This window comes from Protomyctophum parallelum (assembly GCF_964188405.1).
Source record: "Protomyctophum parallelum genome assembly, chromosome: 15".
Lineage (NCBI taxonomy): Eukaryota > Metazoa > Chordata > Actinopteri > Myctophiformes > Myctophidae > Protomyctophum > Protomyctophum parallelum.
In genome coordinates, this window is record NC_139710.1 from 5,123,097 (window position 1) to 5,140,483 (window position 17,387).

Below are 17,387 nucleotides of genomic sequence, written 5' to 3' on the forward strand. Positions count from 1 at the left end.
ATGACACAGATGCTTTCCCGGTTTTTTCCCCATTTTTCTTCTGGTGTTTTTTTTTTTTTAGTCTTGACAGAGCTTTCTGTCCTGTTCCTTTTTTTCTTTTCTTTTTTCCCCACTTGCCTTCCCTGACTTTAGCAACCGGTTGGACCAGTACAGGGTTAGTGGTGCTGGCAGGGTGAGACAATGTGACTTTAATACCTTCTGGGCAGGGAGGAGGCTGTCTGTCAACTGTGAGAGAAAGCAAAGAAAAACCATTATTATATGGTGTTACTTGCAGACATGCAGAGTTCCTTAGTTCACAGGGCTAAGGAATATCTGGATTGACATGGACAGATGTATAACAAGACCAGTATCAGAAAAGCTGCCAATACTGCTTAAAATGCTGGTATCTGCCAGTCCATGCCATTCCCATACCACCGAATTTATCACATTCATTTACAGTAATATTTTCAATGCTTCATGTTGCATGACTTGTTTTATACTCTAAAGGTGGTTGCACACTGGACGTGTTTTTCGGAAAACGATGGAGAAACGCAACTAAAACTGTGGGGACCTTTACTGTATTTGCATTATTTTATTGTGGCTCTGCACGTTAACAGTTATGAATGAAAAATTTGTTTATTCCTAGATCAGTGGTTCAAGGAAAAATGGTATCGTTACATCTCTAATTTGAGAGTTTCTGTCTAACCCTCCAAGAACATTTCACAACCTGCTTTGGTACCCGTCCGGTCTCTGGCAACATCCACAAAAATGTACACTGTTCTTCAAATAAAATGAATTCCTGAACATCTAGGTTACATTTATTATAGTCCAATGTCCCTGTGAATGTGTGGACTGAAATTGCAAAGTGATTGGATTGGAAAGTTGGATTTATGTAGCTATTTTACCAGGTCTGATTTAGTTCTACCCTGGTGAAGACAAATTCACAGGCCCACTACATACTACATCACAGTTGTAAGCTGCTTTTATACAGAAGTATGCCACTGTTAATGTAACTTTTGATCTCACGTGATTGGCTGAGAGGAAAGGTACTCTCATAACTCTATTGGAAATTAACCTAATGGGTTCATTCGCACACTAGTTTACAGACCTCTAAGGTTCCATTTAGAACCCCCTCAAGACACCACATTGAGAACTACTGTTCACACACTGACACTAAAACACTGTGGCCACTGGCTAATTAAGCAATAATACACTTGAGGTCATTGGCGTGAATGAATAAAACATTAACCAATCTGTTTGGTAGTATATTCATACAATATTAATGTGTCTGTCAATGTGTGTATCTGCTGTGCCAGTGGTTGGAGGTGGTCTGCCCATTCTTCCTTGGAGGAATGTTTTGTGTTTGGTTTCCCACAGGGTTAGAGACTCATGTTCGAATCCTGTAGAGTTGGAATTCTCTTTTGGGAGAAGACCTAACATTGTCATTTTATTTCACAGTCAGACATATATAATTGTATGGATAATTATTTTCAGCTCAACTGGATAGGCCTATTCTTAATTTCTTAGTTAGCCTAACTTGTCAACTACATAACATCACCATTACACGTTTCAACAGTGTGGAACCTGAGTCTAACTCCTGAGCATTATACATCGTAGATGATTTTGTTCTAAAGCAGAGTATATGAAATAGTTACAGTTACAGGTTACAGTAGAAGTGTGATTTCAATCAATACCCAGGCTGTAGTGCACACCTGAAGGAAACGCCCTCAAGAGGGATGGAGGGGAACGGTTGAAAGAGGAGGAGGGACAAGGCAATGGAATTTGGTGACTGGTGGCCCTGGTGGGGGGAGAAAAAAACCAGGAAGTTCAACAAATTAACATACGGGTAGGCTGGGGAGGAAACAAAACAGTATCGGGAGCGAGCGTTGAAACTAACTTAAAAAAAAAAACAAGTTCGTAAAGATTTAACTATCACCCATTTGCCCAAGACAACTTCCACCGCCGTCGTCAGGAGACAAGGGTGTCGTATTTTCAGACAAAATGGACAAAGATCCGGTAAGTGAGAAGTTAAAGAAACGCAACCTGTGTGTTTCTGTGTTGTCTTCATGTTTAGAGCTCAGGTGGTGCAACAAGTGTTTGTTTTTCCTTCTCCATCTTGTTTGTTGGACTTTGCAAACGTATTTTGAACACATATTGCTGTTAGATGTCCATGCTTGCTTTCTCCACCACAATCTATAATTAATTGTTATGCATTTGCATTTTGCAACGTTACATGAGATGATGAGACCACAGAAAGGACGTATAGTAGGCTAGCCCGGACAACAGGCCTCTTTACAGCCACTACGGCAATTCAAACTTTATCTTTATTGGCTTGAACATAAATCTGGTGTTTCGAGTAACATCGTCGTCCCACATATTTTGGTTGTAAATATTTTATAGTTTACGTAGCGTGTATTGACAATTCAATAAAACACATTTAAAGTTCACATTTTCAGCAGATCAAATATACTAAGATTTCGTTTGGTGTGCATGATGATGATCAGACTATCTCAGTGTTTCCTTTATTTTTTATTATGCTTTAAATAAAATAAACATAAATCATACATCACATTAAATGCTTATGCTTCCAATGTGCTATGCTAAATGGTGACAGACATGACCTCAGTGCTGTGGGAAAATTATATGCTCTCATTTGTGGAGGTTTAGACAACCTTTGAACTGTGGTGGTGGTGGCACCATTTCTCTGCTGAGAGGAAGTCCAAAATCAACACAGTCATGGCCTTTCCAAAAGACTGTTTGTCCATTACATGCACAAATAATATCTGCATGTTATTCTAACTCTTGGGTGTACAAATTATGGACCCGTAAGGTTCCATTTTGTTCACACTTGAGTTACAAATGCATAAATGAACACGTACACTTCAATACATTAGAAATAGTCCAGAGGGAAAAATCTATAAATAATTATTCAGGTGCTGAACAAAAACAGGATTGAAGGAAGTCCCCACACTGTTCCCCACATCTCCCAATTATAGTTTTATTTTAATTAAACATATATAGTTTTATTTTATTTTTTATTATTATTATGGTTTTAAATAAAACTACTTGGGAGCTGTATAGAACAGTGTGCGCAGACTTCCTTCCTTTAATTCTAGACATGAAACGTCCCTTCTCTAACAACCCTGCATTCTCGAATATGTTAAAATTCATGAATGGATCACATTTAAACAGAAGAAGTAGTCACATTTGTAGCTGTGTGAATCTTATTAAAAGTAAACCAATGTTCCTCTGGGTATTTTGTCAAAACTTTGCTCTCTTTTGCATTAAATTCACACTGCATCGAGTTTGTGGTGTCAGTGTGACTGCTTCATTTATAACATTCTTCTTCATTTATAACTCTTCCTCGTGATTGTCACCATCTTCCTGATATTGGTGTCCCCTTGTCTTGGAAAATGGAAACCAAGTACATCATATACCTATTTGGGGGAATCATTTCCTTTTGTTTGTTGAATTGATCAATGTTTGAAATTGAATGTAGTCTGTTCATAAAAGTGACACTTTAAGTTTATTATGTAAATCATGTTCATAGAGAGTTAGTGCCATGTTTTTTATTTTAGTTTTAACCACTTAAACCTCTAAACTTGGTAAACTGGACCTGTCTACATCATATCTTTACCAAAAATAGCACAACTCGCAATGTAATTGGCTGGTTTTGGCTAATGTGTCCCTGTCCCCCGCCCCAGAATGTGGATGCTGGTGTTTAAGTGGTTATTGAAATCGTATTATCAACTGAAGAAGATTGATGCGGCCTGGTACCAAATTAAACTAAATATATCCCTTGTATTCACAGTGGGCTGTTTTATCTTAGAAAATAACTGAAAACACACGTGACTCATCACCTGACTCATTTTTTGATTATTAAAGCGTTACAATTAGGACATCTCAGTTAATGTGCTCACTGCAAGTTACGTTACGTCATTCCAAATGTAAGTTGGAATGACAATGAAGTTGACCTGAAGTCAAAACTTGTTTTTCAGGGCATGTTACCGTTTCCTTTTCTCTGATGGAGTTGGCTGACATGCGATAGCAGACCTCATGGAGTTCCTTGTGCCTGTTGGCTAGTTTGGAGAGGGGGAGGGAGCAGTCTTTTCTACAGGAAAGAAAGACAAGAAGGGAGGGGAGGAGAGCTGGATGACGTAGCCAAAGCAGCTGGTTTCCCGGAGACGGCTTTGTTTATTGTCTGATGGCATCACAAAGGACTTAGAAGGCCTATAGACATGCACACAGTTGCACATTATGTGTTCCATTAACCGTAAAATGACTACATCCTAATTGAATTTCCATATCATTAGAAGCCACCACGTAACAATGACCACATTGCTAAACTATTTTGGTAGGGCAGGGACAGGTGTCATTCACATCCATGCAGGTCTGGTGGCTGCAGGCTGCACTGTAAACTAACAGGTTGGGCTGGGGGAGTGTCCAAAGTGACACACTGGCCAACACCAAGTCCGCACACAGACTGGCAACTAGAAATATGTTCCTTCCTGATACACATCATTTGATTGCCTCCTTAGATACTGGTGGCATGTGAACTTGTCCTTGATTTAGGTAGAGCTAAAGAAACGCTGTATGCTCAGTTTGCTTTAGTGTTTCCCCTTGACTGACACCTAGTTTGACGCAAAAGCCGAACTGCAGTTACGTTTTGTATATTAGATATGTGAACTATATAGAGAAATTAATGCAGTTAATTATACCATATAGTTACCTGTTACCTATCCACTTTGTACCTCGTGGTACATAACATAAGGCCTTCACAAGGCGCTTCCACTTTTCACGGTCAGCAGGTGACTAGTTATAGTTATATTTTATTTTACTTACCAAGTACAGTAGTTGTACAGGAATTTACACGGACAGTGATGCACACTTATTTCTTCGTTGTTTATGTGCCCACACGTCATTGTAGCTGTTATGCTGGTATGAAAACACTCTTGAACTAAGTTTATTTTTGCATTATAAGCCCAGTGGAACTGCACTTTTCAACTAACTTAACTTAGTTAGTTATAAAGTGTTCATTATAAGTTGTTATGCATAATGATATACACTTATGAGTGTTATGAAGCATAAGTGCATTATAATGCATTTAAATGTTCCACTGAGTTGATAATGCATTTGGCCAGCTCTTATACATTTACACATTTTACATGTTATAATAATACAAACAACTGTTATAATACCTTAAGTATTAGTGTGGGTATAACGCATTATAGACCTGACCTAAAGTGTTACGTTAGCACACCAACTTTATCTGAAATCACTAGTATTTTTATGAGCCCATCTAATGTAAATGGTAGCTACGGTATCCTTCCTGGGTTGGTTGTTGGGAGAAATGCGAGTGTGGTTGCTAGCCTATCATCATTAACAAGAATTGAATGTGGTTTTGTAGATCACTGCTATGCATTTTACGAGAGAGACTACAATTAATTGGAAAAATTGTAAAATAGACTGCCGCAGTGTCTCAGTGGCCTCTGGCCTGCAAGCTTTATCAGAACAAAGGGTGCTGTGTAGAATCAATATTGACCTCAACCCCACTCTTTCCCATTGTCTCTCTCTCTTTCCCCCTTTTTTTTACTCCTCTTTCCCCCTCCTTTTCTGTAGGAGCGGAATGCGGCTGGTGCTGAGGTTGCACAGGATAAGGTACAATCCCTGAGGTCCCAGGTGGATGGAGTTAAAGACATCATGACCCAGAATGTGGACCGCATTCTGGCGCGGGGAGAGAGGCTGGACGACCTCATGGACAAGTCAGAAGACTTGCAGGCAGGGGTTAGTAACTTGGTATCTTTGTGTGGGATTTAAAACATCTTGGAGGGGTGGGAAACAATTACAGACTTAACCTCTTGACTGAGGAGGTAGGGTGGACCCTAACCTCGCGTCACCAGGCTTTCCACCTCGGAGGAAAGTCTGGTCTTTGTTACTAAATCGCTGTTACTAAATCGCTGTGTGAACCAGCTGTCTGGAGTGGAATGGTAATTTACGTCATGTTGTAGTCATCAGGCAGGAAACCACAACCGGAATAAGAACTTCCCAAAATAATTCCCCATGATCATAATTTTAGGGCCTACCCAATAAAATGGAATTTTCCCTGTGGGATAACAAAGGTATACAGACGCTAAATAGTCTCTGGAAAGTACACTCTCATTTATATTTTAAAAATCAACCAATAGCCATTGTTGTTGTTTTTTCCCCTCCTTCCTCATGTGTGTTGCGCTGTGTGATGACGCTGAAAACGGGCCTCGGCGCTGATTGGTTAGACCCACCCCCACCACCAATTCTCATTGGATAATACATTTTTGTACCGAAGAAATTATAGGTTCACAGTGCAACACCAGACCAAGAGATGCAGTCCACTCAGAGAGTGGGCGGGGTCTTTGGGCTGGATCCAGGCTAAGGTGGACCCCAGTTGCAGTGCTTTGCCAATTTTACATTCGATTTGGCAGCAATTGTAAATTATCTCCCCCTTTTGAGATCTTGGGCCCTCCAGTCACAGGCAGGGGTTGTCGTCTCTGTGTGATGTAGAGCCAGAGTAAAAGCCAGAGTGAAAGATAACACGTCTTTGATGCCTAAATGTATTCACCACGGGTGTACTTGGTAGGGTGCTGCTATCTTGGACAAACAGCTGAGCCAGATTGGGCTCTTGTGGAGCATATTACCTCTCTAATTGCTCAATCTTACCATAAACTTGATGTTAGTTACATAATTTTTATACTCAAAGAGCTATTCCTTTGATGGTACACGACACTTGTAAATTTCCATTTGTAACCATGAAAGTAGGGCCAAAAGTTGGCATCAGGTTGTGCCACGAAATGGAACACTTGAGGCTGTATCAATTTTCTGTATAAAATACAGTAACAGAAAATGGCTACAGGCTGTATTATGCACAGGGCTGCACATAAGTGGTGCGCAGGTGCGCATGCGCGGTAAAAATTAAAAATGCGCTGTCAATCAAGCGCCGGGAAGCGCTTCTGCGTACCAACAGCTGGGGCCGCCCAGAATGATTATTATGGCCAGAATACTAGAAAATGTTGTGGCGAGAGCATTTCCCACCGACTGCCACTCAAAGTGGCTACTGGCCCAATCACAGCGCGTCCTTACTCATAAGGGGGAGGATCCATGCTTCTTTCTGAGTGCTAGGAGCCTGGGAGGAGGCGGAGGGCGGTTGACAGGAAAACCTTACACAAATAGTTTCGTCTTCTCTTCTCCGTTTCAGATAGCAAACTACTGTAGTCCCCGGTGTAAAAGGTCATGCTTTGGATGCTTTGCACTCTTCCCATTTGCCGCTGTGCTTGTGTTTGTTTTCCGGCTGCTGGAGCAGCATGGTTGCTCGTGTGCGATGCCGTCTCAAAACCCGAATCCGAGGCAGAAACCATATTAGCGTCTCTCACAGCCTAGGCACCGGCCACCGACTTTTTACGGGTACTAAGGTTTTAGTTCCGACATAGTGGAGTGGGAAGAGTTTAAAGCATTGCGGACTGGCACTGCTGCTGCCCAACATGAACACCGTGTCTCGACATACTGTCCCTTATTATCGTAAAGTCGGGTAGTGTACACTGTTTATTTTTTTCACCGAGGAGCCATGTGTGTCTGACTGTCTGACTACGTACGTCGCCTCATCTAAAAACAAAAGGGAACTAGGGAAGCCTGATGTATGATTCGCCGTACGATGTGTCGCATGTTAAAAAAATAGCTGATCTGCAAGCTCACAACGTGTCGCAACACGTTGTGAGCTAGTAGATTGGTTATTTAAATACAAAATAATACAAAATCTAAATATTGCTTTGATGCTCATATCATATTATCCTTAAGTTGTTAACTTGTTTTTATTATAATATGCATTCCATAGGGCTGGACCACACATGGACCTAGATTTTAGCAAATTTATATATTTTTAATAATGGGATGAATCTACAACAAGAGCCATTCTAGGGCTAAATCTAGAGTTGCAATACCCTCCATTGACTCCCCACTCATCCAATAAATATTGTTTTGCTATAAGTTATTCATCCCTCTTTTATCCATCCGGCGAGACGGGTCGCCGCATTTTAGGAGCACCAAGCAACTCCTCCAGGTGCTCTTCTGAGTACTAGACCAAAAAAGTTGTGTGCAGCCCTGATTATGCAGTAGATGGATACAGATGGTAGTCCCTTGGAGGGCAGGCTTATTCTTAGGTTTGAATATAGGTATTTTTTCAGCATTTTATTTATATGGTTAATGTACAGTGTACTCAGTCGTACAACAGTGTGTGTTGTGCATCGGAAATAGCCGATCTACAAGCCCACAAATGTGTTGCGATGTGATGCATCATGCATAGTGAGCTTGTAGATCTGCTAGTCTCACATGATTTGTAATGTTTTTTGTAGTTCCTTTTGGGTTAATGGTAGGAGTGGTAGCTATGTGGTCATCAGAAATCATTTATAAAAGCTGGAGGCAGCTAGTTACATGGTGTGGCTCTGTAAGAGACAAGTGAAAACGTGCAAATGAAAACTTCTGTATATGCAGAAAAAAACAATCGCACAAGCTGCAGACCTTTGGCAGCAGTTCATCAAATATTTTGTACATTTTATTTTTATTTTTTTCTAGTTTCTTTTCACAAATGAATGCCCTACTTTGTCATACGACGCAGCAGAGTGAAAATAGCCAATCTTCAAGCTCACAACACGTTGCGAGTGACGCATTGTTGGCTTGTGGATGTTTTCAGTACATTGGATCCATTGGATCATGAGTTGTTTTCTGATATTTTCAGTACATTGGATCCATTGGAACATGGGTTGAAGTGTAACGATTTTAGACTTGCAAGGTTTCCGCCAGACAACGATTTGGTGACATAATCTCACAACCACATCCTGCTGTCTCTCCATATTTGGTCAGACTCAAGACTGACGTGATCATCAACATGATCACGTCCACAGATCCAAATGGGAGTCGCAGAGTTATTGGACCTGGTCCTGTTTTCTAGTTTGCTTCCACTGGATGAATTTCTGTAATGCTGTAATGTTTAGTTTGGCATCAGCTATATGACTTTGTGCTTTTAGATCCGATTAGGAGGATGTTTTTCTTCATGTAACAGACGGGTCTATGTTGTAGGCCCGGTTCTACTAGACGGCTTGGTGCCATGCCTTAATGTTGTAAAGTAAAGTTGACGCTTAACCCATTCTGACCGGGCACCCATTTTGGTGTTGGCATCATGTTATGCTTTAGCTATTTAAAAATAGCAGATCTACAAGCTCATATCGCGCCACCGAGTGGCGCGATACGAGCTTGTAGGTCTGCCATTTTTGAAAAATCGAAGAACGACTGACATTTTTTTAATCTGATCTCAGGTCAGAATGGGTTCATCAGACCAGTGTGTGTCCGGCGGAAACCTCGTATGAATCTGATCTCAGGTCAGAATGGGTTAAACACAGTATCTCTACCCCCCCCCCCTGTGTTCCTCACCAGGCCCAGCACTTTAAGCAGACGTCACAGAAGGTGGCTCGCTCCTACTGGTGGAAGAACGTCAAGCTGGTTGTGGTGATTGTGGTAATCGTGCTCATCATCATCCTCATCATCATCCTCCTGGCCACCGGAGTCATCCCTGTCGGCTCTCCTGTACCCCCTATCACCCCCACCAAAAAGCCAACATTACTCCCACCCGGAGGCGCAGGCGCAGAGTAAACGCACATACATTTCTATTCTACGTCACACAAAAAAGTATCCATATACTGTAAATTGTTCATGTAAAAACCTGTAAAATCCGTTCTTTCACCTCTTTATTCCACTGATCAATATTTATTTTGCTATAATGGAAGATCTCAATTGTCCTCACTCGGTTGAATCAAGGACAGAAACCTCTGACTTTGAAAATTTGAGAAAATACCTTTTGAGACTTCTAAAACCCTTTCTAACACCATATTATTTGGTTCCTAATCGGCACACCAATTTTTACACAATTAGTTTCAAATTATTTCCAATTTTTACTTTTACTGAGGATGCAAGGTTTTTTCCGGAGAGTTGCACAGTATGCATTTGAATGTGACATGTATAGTTTAAAATGGTGAATGTGGTTTCCTCCGATCTCATAGTTTTCCGTTTAATGAATTTGTATATGGCCTATTTGCACATTTTTAAAGTCAGTATGTCGCCAGTCACTGTGCAACCTGTGTGTTGTCGTAACCTTTTTGGTGTATTAGTTTTCTGCCTGTCCAAATATATACACATGAAAAAATCTGAGTGAAAAATGGTCCCTTGGGTTTAAGATTTTCTTTTTCCGCGAATGATCAACTAAATAGCCATGCAATTTTGAACTTCTGCTTAGGTTTCATGGGCTAACAAGATTCATGTGCTCCATGGATTGACCATGTATAGTATATTACTTAAATAAATAAATAAAGGAATATTATATCACATCAAAGTCATAGCCATGATTTTGATCTATTTCACATTATTATCAACACTGCCATTGCTGTGAGCAGCAATATCAGATTAGTTTATGTGAAATATATCAAACCAGAAATGCAAGATTTGTGAAATTGTGCTGACACGTGGTTGAATAATCATCTGTTAACTTTTAACTTATCTTGTTCATCCTTTTGTCTGAATGAATTGTAACTAATAGTAGAGATGTCATCAGCAAGGGGGCTCTGGTACAAGTGTTGAGTCACCTGGGTGTACTGCACAAGCCAGTCCATAGTTCTTTGTCCCTGCTTTTTGTCTTTTGAACTTTCCTTTGTCCAACAAGGTCTCGGATTGCCCAGCTTGGCTTTAATTCCAGATGCGTGTTTGGTCACTGTATATCGCCTTTTCCCTCGCTTATCAGAAGCACTCCGCTTCTGCTTTTAACCTCAACTGCATAATGGCCTTGTTCTCCTTCCACTGGTCCTTGAAGTCAGTGGAGAACTCATGCCAGGCAGTGAAGAAGAAGCCTATTTGAAACAAACTCTTCCAGCCAGACAGCTGTGAGAGATTATGTAGCATTTTTAGCAATGTCTCCCCCTAGTGTGAAAACTAATGGCCACATTTGCTATTCCAAGTATGGCATGTTACACATGATCAGATTGGTCAGATTAAGATTATTATTAAAGTTTCTGCAAACAATATATCTGCAGATCAATAAGCATGGCGTAAAATGTCATTACTTTGTTTTTAGTCCCAAAGAATGCTGGAGAAAAAGAGGACTGTCCAAAAGTGTCCATGTCAGTCCAAACTCCAAAGCAACTGTTCTAAAACCTCGGGTTTAAAGAGGTCTCAAACTTGTACATAATCAAAGTCCTCACCCATTTGTATATTTGTAATGACCTCAGTGTTAAAGAAAGCATATATTCTTTAGTGTATTTATTTTAAGGTCTTTGTTTTCCACACACACACACACAGTCACACACATGTATATGTATAATATGTACCGGTATATATGTGTGTGTATATATATACACACATGTATATATAATATATATATATATATATATGCCGTATCTTTCTAATCTTGTTTTCTTTTATATGCATATTGGAAAATGAAGGGGTAGTGTATGTTGTAGAAATACTTATTCTTTAGATAAATTAATTCTAAACTTGTATGAAAAAGTATGTCTAGTCTGAGACAAGACAGGCACTTCACATGAAAATTACAGAACATCAACACAACATATATTGTTCGTTATGACAGTCATGAACATATGTTTTAACAGGGATTTGTTTCAAATCCTTTTTAAGAGGTGAACCAAATGTACTTCATACCAGAATCCATTGTCTGTATTTTAGTATAGGGGAAATGCTTGCCACAGGTCACACCTACTGTATTTTTAGACTAATAGATTTATCTTGATTCTGGTGTTAGTAGTTTAATCTAAAAATAAACTAGTATTGCCTTGCACATGTTTATTGCTTTAATTTCTTTGGTTTTCATTTAAATAGCCAGATTACTATTATATTTGTCATGCCTTGAGTATTATTGATTCTCCAATAAATGGTTGTTTTATTTGAGTTCATAACACCCCAAAATCTGTGTAATGCAAATAATACCCTATTGGCCTGAATATAAGACTGTTCTTTTCCAATGGAAATATCCTAAAAAACTGGGTCGTATTATAATCGGGGACTAGACTATTTGACATTTAATGTTATTTTCCCACAAATTAGTCTTGAAAAATGGGGGTCGTCTTATAATCAGTATGATATTATGTATTATCCCTCATTATTGAGTCACTACAATGTTTTTGGGGATACATGTTTACACTTTACACTTATGTTGGATAACACAAGAGGGCGACAGAGTAATGCGAATAGAATGGATGGTAGCGTTGTGATGTTGCTCACACTGGCAGATACAAAAGATACAGTCTACCATGAAGCAGCATGAAGATACAAAGCTACATTCGATGTTTGTAGCTGTTACATCAGCTACAAAGCTACAAATATGTTGAGTAGGCTTCAACTTCAGCTACAAAGCAACAGATATGCTGTGTATCTTTTGTATCTGCCAGTGTGAATGCAGTATATAAAAAAGCATTTGTCATGTTTCCTGATCATAACCCAAATTAGTGCATGATGAGGTTACATTTTTGATTTTGAGGTGATTTAAGTTTCTATTCTATATGGCTATGTCACTCTTTATTATAGGCCTATTAGAGCAGGGCTTCTCAACATTTTAGTAACTCGAGGCCTACCACCTGGGTAGGCTGTGTGAAGATGGTCACGGCCTATGCACCCACATACCAATTTCCAAAATACATTTTATACTTGTATATAAGGGGTATTATTGCAAACTATTGCTATGTTGCTGTTATTTTTGCATGTGTTCTACAAAACAGGTCATCATTATTATGTTTGCATAATGATAGATTTGATAGATTTTCAACCTTTTGTGACTCAGGGCCTATACCTCTAATAATTAGAGCAATGATATTGACAAGGCCTTTCTCTCTACGACTTGTCACTTTGACACACACACACACACACACACACACACACACTCTCTCTCTCTCTCTCTCTCTCTCTCTCTCTCTCTCTCTCTCTCTCTGTGTGTGTGTGTGTGTGTGTGTGTGTGTGTGTGTGTGTGTGTGTGTGTGTGTGTGTGTGTGTGTGTGTGTGTGTGTGTGTGTGTGTGTGTGTGTGTGTGTGTGTGTTAGTTAGCCTATTTATGCATGTCATTACAGATTATACAGTATTAGCCTATTTATGCATTACCCATGGATCTGCTGTCTTTAAAAAAAACTGTGACAAAACACATTGACAATGTATTCACATGAGTTCCCAGAAAAACAACAATAGGAGCCCATTTATCAGCAATGAGAAATCTCAGTGGATTTCAGCTTGTCAGCCAGTCATGCGGATGTGAGTCCAACACCGTGCAATTGGACAATGATGTAGAGAGAGAGTGTGGTAGGCATGGTCAATACTCAATATGGCCTTTGTGTGGATCTGCCAAAAAAGAGCCCCATTGTTGGGTGGGACTTCTGAGACTATTAGCTCCAAGCGACCTGCTACAGAATAATATGAGGCATATGATGAGTAATATGGTTTTATTTGTATTGCAAAATGGTAATGTAAACATGTTTGCTATAGCCTGTCTTGCCATCCTGTAGAGGAGAGTATAGCCTACATGATGGACTTAAGTCTTTCTTTTTTTTTTTACCCAGTGTCAATTATCTAATCATTATTATGTAATCCTGGGCGCTACACTTCCTCTGCCAACCTGGGGAGGGCAGCGGACTGACCTCATGCTTCCTTCTATGCATGAGGAGGCTAAGCTGCTTCTTTTCACCTGACAGGGGGAGCTTCCCCGGTTGGGCGTATATAGGAACACGTTATTCCAACCAGTTCCTTTCCCCTCCATCAGGCGCCCCAGCTGGCCAGGGGGAGGTAGTTTAGAGACCAGGATTACTGCATGTTTTTTGTGAGGGTACCTACCCTAGGGGACACGGGCAGAACATGCAAAATCTTCTTCAGGAATCCTGAAGAAGATCCTAAGGGATCGAAACGTTGAGTCAAATAAACCAGTGGAGCTGAGTTTTTCATACCAGTGTTGCAGACTCTATTTTTTCTCTTGTACTGCCTTTTGTCTAGCACCTGGGCTAGAGTGGAGGTGCATGCTCTATTTCCTTTCGGCAACCCCGCCTCAAGTATGGGCACTGATGACACGGAGGAGAGAACACGCCCCCCAGCAGGAATCGAACCCAGGACCTTCTAGCTGTGAGGTGACAGCACTACTGACTGTGCCACCGTGCCGCCTGACTTAAGTATTTTGAAGACATCTTTAATTTAGTAATCCATGCTTTAGTCTGTGATTTCTAGTCTCCAAACATGTTTATGGAAATGATACAAAGAATATAATTTCATAATTGAATTGACAAAAGTAATTGGTAATATGCTGGCTTTACTTTAGCCACTGGCATTTCACAGAATATTTGGGAAGAAATGGTTATCTGGGTAATTTTCCTACATGAGAACTTTTGGTCATATAACAAAATACATACGTAAATGGATGCACCTGGGACGTATCCTCAGTGATGTATCCCAAGGTCATCGGGGTTTCGGGTCTCGCAACATCATACCCCTCACTCAGGTGACCCAGCCGGGAGTGATCAAGTCCCGACTTACGTCCCAGTAGCTACCCTCGATAAGTCCCATTAGGGAAAAACCAGGGCCACACAATCCATTCCTCCCGAACTACTCTGCCGGGACTGGGAGGTACCATTCTGGCACATGGAAGGACTAGGCTCTGTGGGTTGACACCTGTCCGGGCCCCTCCTACGTCTCACCAGGTCCACTCCTGCTCTCACCAGGTCAGGCCCTGTGCGTTGCACCAGACTCCCAGCACCAGGCACTTTATTCAGGAATGGTGGATTCTCAAGCCGCAACGGTTCCGCAGGCTCCACCTTGCCCTTGGTGGTGCCGCCGGCTCCGCTTGAGGCTTGCATGGCCCTCCTAAAGGCCTCACCGTGGGTTTGTTGGGCTTCTTCCTCACGGAAGACACAGGCTGGGGCGCTAACCCATACTGCTCCCGGGTGCCGTCTAATTTCCGGCTGCCACCCGTCTCTCCGGTGGTCACCAGACTATTCCTGGTTGTCACTTAGTCTATTCCTATGAGTCACTATAAATAGAAGAACTATAACAAAATACATACATAAATGGATGCACCTGGGACGTATCCTCAGTGATGTATCCCAAGGTCATCGGGGTTTCGGGTCTCGCAACATCATACCCCTCACTCAGGTGACACAGCCGGGAGTGATCAAGTCCCGACTTACGTCCCAGTAGCTACCCTCGATAAGTCCCATTAGGGAAAAACCAGGGCCACACAATCCATTCCTCCCGAACTACTCTGCCGGGACTGGGAGGTACCATTCTGGCACATGGAAGGACTAGGCTCTGTGGGTTGACACCTGTCCGGGCCCCTCCTACGTCTCACCAGGTCAGGCCCTGTGCGTTGCACCAGACTCCCAGCACCAGGCACTTTATTCAGGAATGGTGGATTCTCAAGCCGCAACGGTTCCGCAGGCTCCAACTTGCCCTTGGTGGTGCCGCCGGCTCCGCTTGAGGCTTGCATGGCCCTCCTAAAGGCCTCACCGTGGGTTTGTTGGGCTTCTTCCTCACGGATATTGTCACAACAACCGTTGTGTGTAAGAAGCTTACAGTATCTGTGAACATAAACACTGAAAATCCAACAGGACCAGGATTTCCCTGCCTCTGTTTATGAAGCCAGGTAATCAGTGGTATCTGATTAAGTCAATGTGTCAACATTGACTTAATCAGATACCACTGATTACTGAAGGTGCTGCTCGATCCACAGAACAAACTTTGTTTCAGTAAAGGTTTTACAATGAATGGTAAATTTCACCAAGCTGTTAAGACTAACCAAGCCATGGCTATAGTTTAAGTCTTAAGAGAGGAGATAAATTGTCTGTATAACGTGATGTTAGGAACTCCCGTCCTTATAGCAGTTGCAGTACAGCGTGTTGCGGTTCCATCCCGACGACCTTTGCTGCGCGTCTTCCCCCCTATCTCTCTCCCTGTTTCCTGTCAACCTACTGTCTATGAAGTATCAATAAAGGCAAAAAGCCCCAAAAAATATCTTAAAGTAAAAGTCCAGAATTCAAAATGTACAAAGATATTGGCATCAAAATGTACTTAAAGTACCAAAAGTAAAAGTATAAAGAATGTCCTGTCTCAAGTTATCAAATGTATAAAAAAATCTTTTGAAAATAGCAGATCTACAAGCTCATAATGTGTCACATCATGAGCTTGTAGATCGGCTATTTTCAAATGGCCGAATTGAAGTGGTGATGTTACATCACCACTTCAATTCGGCCATTCGGCTTCTTTGTAGATTTTGATTATCACTAAACATACATCACTGATGTATGTTTAGTGATAATCAAAATCTACAAAGAAGCTAACTAAAGTTTTCAAATAAATGTAGTGGAGTAAAATTGTGGATCTGAGATGTAGTGGAGTAGAAGTGAAAGTATTGGAAATTGGAAAAAACTCAAAATGTTACTTAAATACATGTATTTAAGTAACATTTTTAGGTAGGCCTACTTTTCCAATTTTTGCAATTTTTGCAGTACTTGATGTAGCCTACTTTGTTACTTTACACCACTGTGGTGCAGAGGTGCTCATACAAATGGGTCACCAAAAAACGAGGAAAAAAATGAGGATGTGGTGTGTCATTGGAGTGGTTATGTGTTGTTTTTGTAAGGCTAAATATGGAAGAGAAATTGTTGTAGCAAGAGAACAAAAGATTGGTATGATGGGATAGAATTAGCCTAAGATGACTCTCGTAGAGTTATTTTATTCTGGATCGAAAAATACCTCTACAAGAGTCTAAAACTTAGTCTAGGATAGAATTATTTTGTGTATTAATCATGTATGATCTTTAAAATATCCGATACAATTCATAAAAGCATCTCATGAATGTTTGCAATTTTAAAGGTTTTCTCAGACACACAACATCCTCTCAAAGCCTACTTTACATTAATTTGGCTTGACATATAGGGCAATAGATTGCACGGCCAGTGACTCAGGCTCAGCAGTCAGCACTGATCTTTATCATGATAATATAATATAACTGAATGGGGATTAAAATTGGGGAGATTCCAGGGGCCTTTGGAAATTTGGATGATAGCCGCATTGATTTTTAACTTGATAGCAGATGATGTTTGAAATGTTTGACATGATATAGCCTGTGATGTGACAGTGACATTCACATATGTAGAATATTTGAATGAACTTCAAATTAGGCCTACTATACTAATACTAGTACTTACAGTCACTTTATTTGTTTATCAGTGAATTCAATTCCGTAGGCTATAGGCTGAGTGGATAATCCAATATATGTAATGTATATGTATTTTAACATTAATTCGTCTTGATTTCTCTGTCACGAAGAACTCTTCTTTGGTGTGCTTTTTGGCCGA

General features: G+C 40.7%; 1 protein-coding gene across 1 annotated transcript; it reads left to right on the plus strand.

Annotated features, from left to right (window-relative positions):
- Nucleotides 1-1,825: 1,825 nt before the first annotated feature.
- vamp8 (vesicle-associated membrane protein 8 (endobrevin)) lies at nucleotides 1,826-11,952 on the plus strand. The gene is made up of 3 exons (XM_083783244.1): nucleotides 1,826-1,995; nucleotides 5,599-5,763; nucleotides 9,436-11,952. Exons 1-3 carry the CDS (start codon nucleotides 1,981-1,983, stop codon nucleotides 9,649-9,651), a joined length of 396 nt encoding a protein of 131 aa, XP_083639370.1. The 5' UTR covers nucleotides 1,826-1,980; the 3' UTR covers nucleotides 9,652-11,952.
- Nucleotides 11,953-17,387: the final 5,435 nt, after the last annotated feature.

Bases quoted from the DNA above. Each gene is read 5' to 3' on its own strand.
- vamp8 (XM_083783244.1), top strand. The intron at 5,764-9,435 runs GTTAGTAACTTG...GTTCCTCACCAG, and splicing joins CAGAAGACTTGCAGGCAGGG to GCCCAGCACTTTAAGCAGAC.